General features: G+C 42.7%; 1 protein-coding gene across 1 annotated transcript in view; it reads left to right on the forward strand.

The window, feature by feature from the left end:
• Positions 1-5,913, forward strand: part of CUNH16orf72 (chromosome unknown C16orf72 homolog) — a 29,517-nt gene extending 23,604 nt beyond the window's left edge. Inside the window, exons 3-4 of the mRNA XM_018569851.1 lie at positions 2,135-2,410; positions 4,827-5,913. Coding sequence (XP_018425353.1) covers positions 2,135-2,410; positions 4,827-5,068 — 518 coding nt within the window. The 3' untranslated portion in view covers positions 5,069-5,913. The remainder of the gene's footprint in view (positions 1-2,134; positions 2,411-4,826) is intronic.
• The last annotated feature ends 3,386 nt before the right edge of the window (positions 5,914-9,299 follow it).

The following is a 9,299-nucleotide window of genomic DNA, read 5'->3' on the forward strand; positions in this document are numbered from 1 at the left end:
CATGCTTGCATCCATATGTGTGTGCCCAAAGTGACACAATTGTTGTAACCTCTAACAAGCCTGTCACCTGCCCAATGTGATCACATTGGGCAGGTGACAGGTACTCTTTATGGAGTATCAGGGGTCTATTAGGCCCTGTAATTTCTTCTCTGCTTCAACCTATTTAAGTACAGAATGTGTTTTGATCTACTGTTTACCTGGATTTGCAGCTGGGATTTGGGACAGTTCTGAACCCAGAAGTGCTCAGAGCTGAGTGCTTTAAGGTTCACACTCTGCAGAGGACATCAGGAAATTGAGTTTCACAATGTTCTCCTACCATCCTGATGCTGTTTACTGTGATCCCAGCCTTCCAGGAGAAGCTAAGGGCCTGGAGATGATCTAATATGAAGCAAAACCAGAGAGATGAGCTTGTGACTATGCTGATTCTCCTGTCTCTGTCCAGTAACAGGCTGGCGTGGGGCTCAGAGGAAGTGGGTTGAATGATGCTGACCCCCCAGACCAGAAGAAGTACTGCAGGAAATTATCTGCGTTAAAGCTGAATGTTACAACAAAGGCTTGCTTTTTATTTTATCTTTTAACCCCTTCATGACTGAGGCCCTTTTTTCCATTTTTGCACCCATGTTATATTCCACATTTGAGGCCTGAAAATGACGTAAAACCCCCCAACATTATATATTTTCTGAATGCCAAGACCCTATAGAATAAAATGGTGGTAGTTAAAATTTTTTATGTTGCGCAATATTAGCACAACTCCTTATTAAACCCCAAAATTTAGTGACAAATTTAATTAAATGCCCCAAAACACAACAAATTACCCATTTTTTTTAATGAAATATAAAAGATGAGGTTACAACGAGTAAAACGATACCCAACATGCCCATTTTACAGATTGCGTGCGACAGTCAGTCACGAAGGGGTTAATTGGCCTTAAAAAAACAAACAAAACACTATTTGAAACCTCCCTTTTTTTTTTTGGGATCCCAAATAGTTGGATATCTGAAATGCCAATCTTGCAGCTTGTTTATGCATCAGGTGCCATTCCAGCACAGAAGACATCCTTAAATTGGCAAACAAACCTCAGGGAAAGGGCTAACAAATCCCTAAGGCCTGGTTCACACCTGGATGTTTTACAGCGCGTTCCTACGCGCTGTAAAACGCTCAACATGTGCAAACCAATGATTGCCTATGGGCATTGTTCCAACCTGGGCGTTTTACAGCGCGTAGGAACGCGCTGCAAAACACCCTACGCCCAAAGAAGTACAGGAGCTTCTTTGGGGCGTATCCATTAAGATACAGCCGGATAGCCCTCGGAAACGCGCGTTTGTCGCACTGTTTTTTTACCACGAAACGCGCGGTAAACGCGCATATTCGTTGCGCCTAGGTGTGAACCCAGCCTAACCTGGCACATGCCGTGTCCCAGTTCTATTAGCAGAAAATGTCACTTTTGTGTGCAGGTGTGAACATTCGTGAATGATGATCAATTGATTATCTTTTAATATTGAGCGCATTTGTTTCTTAAGAATTGTACAGCCTAGGGGCTTGTTCACATCATAAGTGGTGACTGGTGTTTTTCAGCAACTGAACAATGCCAGTCACTGCTAGGGCAAATAGAAAACAATTGTTTATGTGCCCTGTTCACTCCACAACGATGGTGTCATGTGTGGTGCAAAAAAAAAAAATGCAGACATGCTACATTTGTTTGCAGCACACTGTATCGGCAGTGATTTCAGCCAAGAGTGTAGATTTGTTCAAGAAACGTTTGGACAATTTCTTGAGGGACCGTAATATCCAGGGATACCAGTATCCCTAAGAATGAGATGATGCGTGGACCTATATGGGTTGGACTTGATGGACGTATGTCTTTATCCAACCCCAAATACTATGTAACTATGTATCACCCCACGGTGCTGTGCTGAGACCTGAATGGGTTGCACACTTTGTACACTCCCAAAAAAAACTGGGAAAAAAAAGTAAATAGTGTGATGTGTGAATCTTCCCCCGGACCACACCAGCCCACGGCCTAAAACTTTGCAGTTTAGCGCTTGGGCTATTGAGAATGAGCCCTTAACGTGTTTTCTGTGTGTGTGTTTATGTTTATCACGTGCTACTAAATGAATTTGCATTTACATTACAGAAAGTGTGGATGCCCATCAGAGGACCTTGGACTTAGGAATCCAGACTGGATGCCAGCGACGCAATAAAGAAGTTTTAGCCTGGGTTAAGAAACGCCGACGAACTATCCGTCGGGAGGATTTGATCAGCTTTCTGTGTGGCAAAATTCCGCCTCCACGTAATTCTCGTGCACCACCGAGACTGACTGTTGTTTCACCCAACCGAGCTACACCATCTGAAACTGGCTCATCTGTAGAGACTGATTTGCAGCCCTTCCGAGAAGCAATAGCTCTCCATGGTAAGTGCTGCCTTAAACTTCATATCCTTATAACACCAACAGTATTGTAAAGTGGACAGCACACGCATGCGCACACACACGCAAATCGCCAGATGTAAGATGAAATGTATGTCCACAAGTATGTGTCTTCCTATAATCTTTCTATAACTTAACTGCTATGCAGAGTTTAAACGGCAAAAAACACACTTTATGCACCTATTTCCGACAAATTTCTGCACCTATTTCCGACAAAACAAATATGTAAATTAACCGCAGAGTTTTATTTCTGTTCTGCACCCACTTTTTTGGTGTGTGTGTTCATGCGGACATATTCATGTTTGCGACTCATTGCACATGTTTTCTGACAATTCGCATAATATTTTAACTGTGTGCTATTTGTGACTGTAAAAGACCTCCAAACTAAAGCTGCCCATACACCTTACAATTATCTGCAGACTTTCTGTGGTCAGATGGACAAAGTGCAACAGATTGGCCCAGGTGGAGATTACTCCATCCACACAGGTAAGTGTAGATGGAGGAATCTGTTGCATCTTTTCCATCTGACCATAGAAAATCTGCAGATAATTGTTAAGGTGGCCACACACCTTACGATCGCGGGAAATCCCGCGATCGTACGATTATCGCAAGGTGTGTGGGAGCCGTGCGCCCTCTGCTTTTATCTTAGGAACATGTTCGAAAACCCGCCGAGAATCGTATGATGTTCGACGGGTGTGTAGCATGTTCGTAAGATAAAAGCCGGACGGGCCGATGTGCGTAAGCGCACACTGCCCGTTCAGCATTGCGGTCATCGGAAGCCCGCCCCGCGATCATCGCAAGTACGATCTGCCTGTCCAAGATGGGCAGTTCGTACGTTTTTTTAAATTACCTTACAACCCTCGCAAGACAAAAGTCTTACGATGGTTGTAAGGTGTGTGCCCAGCCTAAGGTGTATGGCCGGCTTTACGCACAACCTAAAATGAGCTTCTCAGCACTAGTTAAAGTGTTACAAAGATGTTTCACATTTTCACTTCCTCGGGTCAGCTGAGTGCCTCGGGACTATTCAACTGTCATCCAGGAGGTTCCCAGTTTTGAGAAGCTTTTGAGACCATTTTCCTTATGAAGGCATTTAACCCCTTCGTGACTGACGACGTACAGTGTACGTCGCCAGCATCGGGGCTGTTTAAACAGACTCCCGGCGACTTTTGCCGCCGAAACTCTGTTTAAACTTGTAGAGCCGACTGTCGGCTTTACAACAGAAGCGATCCTGGCGACTTACCTGTCGCCAGATCGCTATATACTGAGTATGGGTGTGTATGTACGTATGTACATACATACATACATACATATACACATATACACACACACACACATATACACACACACATATACACACACACATATACACACACACATATACACACACACATATACACACACACATATACACACACACACATATACACACACACATATACACACACACATATATACACACATATATACACACACACACACACATATATATACATACACACGGACGCCGCAGTATACTTCAAGCTACTGCTCACGGTATACTGAGACGCTGAAGCGGATCCCGACAATTGTGCCGTGATCCGCCCAGCTGCGTGACTGACAGCTGGCTCGGCCTATCTAGAGGCAGAGCCAGCTGTACCCTCCCCCTTCCGTTCCGCCAGTCAGCGCTGGCGGATCAGGGAGGGGGAAATCCAGCCCCTCCCCTGTTACGGCTCCTTGCCGTGACAGGATCGAGAGGTGAGCGAACGCCGGTATGTGTCCGCTCATCTCCCGATCTACTGAGCCGACCTGTGACAGTCTCATTGTCACAGGTCGGCTAGAACTATGAGGTGAGTGAAAAGCACTCACCTCATAGTTCTCCTTTTTAAAACATCCCCTTGAGAGGAGTTTATCCAAATCTGGAGCAGCTGTGCATCGCAACAATGAGTTTCCATCTTTTATTTTTAAAGCTTAACTGAACAACTGAAGAGAGAAGCTGATTGGTTAGTATCAGCATCTGCTGCAGATTCTGTCTGCTCAGGTTTTGATAAATTCCCTCCTTAGTTTTTTAATTCACTTAGACTTTAGGTACTTCTGTCGCAATAGAACTATGTAGGCCACCATTGCTGACCTCTTCTTAGAATGTATCTTCCCTGGCTGTCATGCTCGTGGTTCGGCTTCAATGTATTCTGATTCACCAACATGGAATATATAATGATGAGGAATTCTTTGACTCTTACTTCCGACATACGGTACTTAAGTCTGTGTCTGTGGCTTAAAAGTGTTAAAACCAGACAGCTGGGAAGCTAGTATTTTCGGGAGGTCAGCAGTAAGTAAAATGATAAAAGGCAAATGCAAAAGTTTAAAATCGGTATTAGAATTGTCTGGCATATATTGCATTTAATGTATTTTTCTTTATTTGCAGGACTGAGTGGTGCAATGGCTAGTATTAGTGTCCGCTCCAGTACTCCAGGCTCTCCAACTCATGTTAGCGGCAGTTCTACCAGTAGCCGAAGGAGAAATGGACTCCTTGATGTTGATTTGAACACTTTCATATCAGAGGAAATGGCACTCCACTTAGATAGTGGCAACCGCAAACGTACCTCAGCCCAATGCGGCGACGTCATTACAGACTCGCCAACTCACAAACGCAACCGACTTATGTAAATCTGCAGAAGACTCTACCACCATGCTGCTTTGAAGCCACTTTTAATCCTCAACATACTGTTTAAAAGGAAACATGAGGCCCATCTTCCCTTTTCACTGTTAAAGACCCTTCAATTAAATAATTGCTGTTAAGCAAGCTCCTGCTATTGTAATTGTGGTTTTCTTTAAACTATACACCCAGCCCAGGACGTCTGGCTTGTGTAATATTTGGAAAGATTATCATAACGTGAACATCAGTTCATTCAGTGCAAAGTGACCTTACTTGTATTTAAAAGGGAAAACGTAAATTGTTGGATAGTATGGCTTTTATTTTTTTTATTTTTTTTTAACTATAAATCCCCAACTGGTCTGAGTATTTCGCTTCAACAATATTGCAATTTTGGATTTGCCTAACTCAGCTGTGCAGGTCAGTCGTCAGTTCCATTTTTTTTCAGGCACCTAGTTACTACAAATATACTGCAGTTTTTCTTTGATACTACTATGGTGAGATGTCCAGAGGTGCTATGGTTCTGCTACTAATAGTTAACAATGGATCAGTAAAAGGCACTTTTCACTGGGTTAATTTTTGTTTTAGTGCTGTCCTTTACCAATATTAAATCTCCTCCAAGGTTACTCTTAATAGGCTTTTAATATTGTCAGTTTAAACACATTTATGCTCATACTTATATGCTGGTTGTATCATTGTGGGGTAAATGTAAACTGTATAAATCACCCTAGAGTTTTCATCCCCATACATTGTTTTAAATACGTTTTTTACCTTGGTTTATCTGTGTTCAGTAAGCTATTGATTTACAGGTTAGTTCTGTATAGGCTGCATATTTTCTAATTATGATTGCAAATGCTTTCCATTATTGCCTTTTTTTTTTCCACCCATACACTCTAAAAATTATCTTTAGGATTGTGTACGTTGTGTTCATTTTAAAATCATCCTAAAATTTATAACCATTTTTGAGGATCAGTTCACAAATATCAACTCTGTTCTCACATATATTGCTCATTCATCCACTCCTGGGTTACCAGCAATAGTACTCCCATAGTCACACTTTCAATTAAAATTGTATACCCTTCAGATTCGGAGCTCGCTGCAAATGCCAGACCGGAATTCAGAAGGTCTATAAATGTTACTGCCTCCCAATCATTGGTCCTCCAGGTAATCGCCAGTAGCAACCGCCACATGCTTTTCTTCCTCCTTCTAGCTCTTTGGTCTCTCCCTAGCGCTACATCAGCACAGATACAGACAGGATTTCAGCTTCAGTTCACCTTGGTCTTTCCTCCAGTATCTGGTTGGGACTTGATACACATGGAGTTTATAGCAAAAATAAATCCAGCATAACGTAAAACACAATAAAAACAAACTCCAGTTCCAGCACCCTTGGCATGTTTCATCGATTTGACTTAATCAGGTGTGCATCCGGTGATGTCAATTTAAAGTTATGCTATGCTGGCTTTATTGTTTTAAAATCTTTGTGTATCAAGTTGGACCCAATATACTGGAGGAAAGTCCCTGGGGAATTGAAGCTGTAATCCTATCTGTGCTGGCATGGAGCTCAGGAGTGATCAAAAAGCACAGAATGGGATTGCTGCTGCAATTACCTGGATAATCAATCATCAGGAGGCTATAACACAAGCATTTATAGACCTTCAGAAATGTGGATCTGATGTTTCCAGTGAATCCTGAATCTGATGACTAATATGTTGGTAATTAAAAAAGCATGGTTGTTGGAGTACTATTACAGTTTTTGAGGAAACCTGCAAGTTCAGCTACCTACAGTCTTCCAGTAACATTTTTGAACCCTAGCAGGGAATTCGCTTCCAAAATACCACATGCTACTCAAGGTCAACTTTTTATATAGTGTGGTCACATATCTTCTGTTGGATTTTCTATTTATTGCTATGGGTATTCCAGCAAAGAGGTACATGACCACCCTGTTCTATATAAGGCTTGGCAATAAATGGCAAAGCTTTTAGAGGGCAGAGGTAGGATGACGGGAGATCTCTACCAGGGTTCCCAAATGTTGTAAGAAGATCCTGCCAGTGTCGGTCTAAAACATCTGTTATGATAAGATATAGTTGGTTCAATATTGATCATGTGCTACAACACTGGCCATTTCTTCTAAATTACTATGTGAATGTGGCATGTCTTTAAATGCATGTTGTGACATCTGCCCTACACTGCTAAATTGTTTTAAAAGAGAACTCTGGGGCAAACACTTTATGAACCCTTGCAGTGGGGCAACCTCACACTGCTAGGGTTAAGTGCTTGTTTTGGTCTAGGTGCAAAAAAAAACAGTTCTACTCCTTTTTTAGACTGGTCCTGCAAGTCCTCACGTCCTATACATGTATAGCAGTGGTTCTCAACCTGAGTAACCTCAGGACCCACATTTGTCCTTGGTCATTATGTCACGACCCAAAAATAGTTTTTGGTTTGCAGTGATACCGAACATGTCTGTGCAATTGTTTGTTCACGTGTGCCCATCGTACATGTGTGCGTTTGCATGTAGCGGGGTTGGTTTTAATTTTTTTTGTTTGGTTTTGTATTTATCACTTTTAATTAGGGATGTTCAGATACCAAGTATAATACTTGCTACAAGGACATGTACAGATACTTTCCCCGCTCCAAGACTAGACTAGAGAACAATTAGTTAGGAGGCAGCTGTCATTTTTAAGGAGCATATGGAGCTCCTGGGATTTGTGCATCCCTGTTTTAATGTATGATTGTTTGTTTATATATATATATATATATAATGGGATGCACCAATACCATTTTTTTCAAGTATTGATACTTGTCCAAGTACTCATAGATACAAGTACTGATACATTTGTTTATTGTCATGTGACAGTTTTTTTCTAAAACAATACAGACTAATGATTTCAGGACAGTGGTGGAGTGCCAGAGCCAGGTTCCAGCTGCGAATGGTAGTTCTCATGAAAATGCCAAGTATCAGCACTGGTATCTGAACATCCCTACTTTTATTTTTTTCCACTTAACTTTATTGCTGTCACACAGGGGCTACCAAGCTCCTATGTGATAGCATATGAAGGTGACAGGTTCTCTTTATGGAGACAGCTGATGTCTCCGCTGCACTCCAACACAGATGATCAAGCATAGCATTGTGCGTGATTACCTGGGTAGCCCAGTTTGTGACATCTGAGACAGGAAGCACTGTAAGAACAGTGGTCACTGATCACACAGAGCATATCAGGGATGGACGCTCCTCAGTCTGGTCCCGATCTCCATCCTGAATGGATTTGCTGGGGTCCCTGAAAACCACGGTGGGTGATGGTGCTGGGAGGGGGCACTACACAAGCAAGCTTCATTAGTTGAGAGCCAGCGGTTTAATCTGTGGTAGACATTCAACAGTGTAGCAACATTTTTATGTATTTTATCTGGCAAGCTAACAGTAGTGTTGCATCCTATTCTATCTTTCATCTGGCAGGTTAACAGTAGTGACACCTTCCTATTCTAGTTTTTATCTGGCATATCAGTCTTGCCCTGGAATACATGCCTAGTTAGAAGGAGTCGGATTTGAAAGCTGAACAGGTGAGCAACAACTTATAATAGAGCTCCACAGCCTACCTCTCAGCCTCCATGGAATCTGGGCATGGTGTACTCACTATTTAATATCCACCATGCTGGGGTAGATTGATATCTGCTGCACTAGATATCTGCCGCACTAATTAGCGGGTTCCAATTTTACTTAGTGGGCCAAAAGTGGTGAAATAGTACCCTCTCTAGCTGGGCCCTATCACTTCAGCGGGGGCCCTGGGGAGGAGGGGCCTATTTCACAATACATAGGAATCTTCTGCACACTGCCCCTCTGCTGAATTACATAGTTGCATAGTATTTGAGGTTGAATAAAGACACAGGTCCATCAAGTGCAACCTATTGCGTGTATGTATGTGATTCTGCGTGTGTGTACAAGTCCCTGTGTGACCTTGTTTTTAAGAGTACCTATACCCCTATATGTTGGGCAGAAGAGCTAGCTCTATGCAGTAAGGGTTTGCGACCCACCAGTTGAGAACCAAGGATGCGAGGGACATACCATCCCTGCAGTGGAGGAGACTGGCTGGAGGGAGCGCTCTAACAGCCAGCCGGCTGCAAAGTTCAGGTGAGTATAACTTTTTTAAATATTTGCACCTAGACCAAAACAAGCATTTAACCGTTGCAGTGTGAGGGTAGCCCTGCAGCGAGGGTTAAGAACCCCCCCCCCCCCCCTGCTTTCTGGAGACA

The sequence above is a fragment of the Nanorana parkeri genome, unplaced genomic scaffold (assembly GCF_000935625.1).
Source record: "Nanorana parkeri isolate BGI_ZX_2015 unplaced genomic scaffold, ASM93562v1 scaffold1412, whole genome shotgun sequence".
NCBI lineage: Eukaryota > Metazoa > Chordata > Amphibia > Anura > Dicroglossidae > Nanorana > Nanorana parkeri.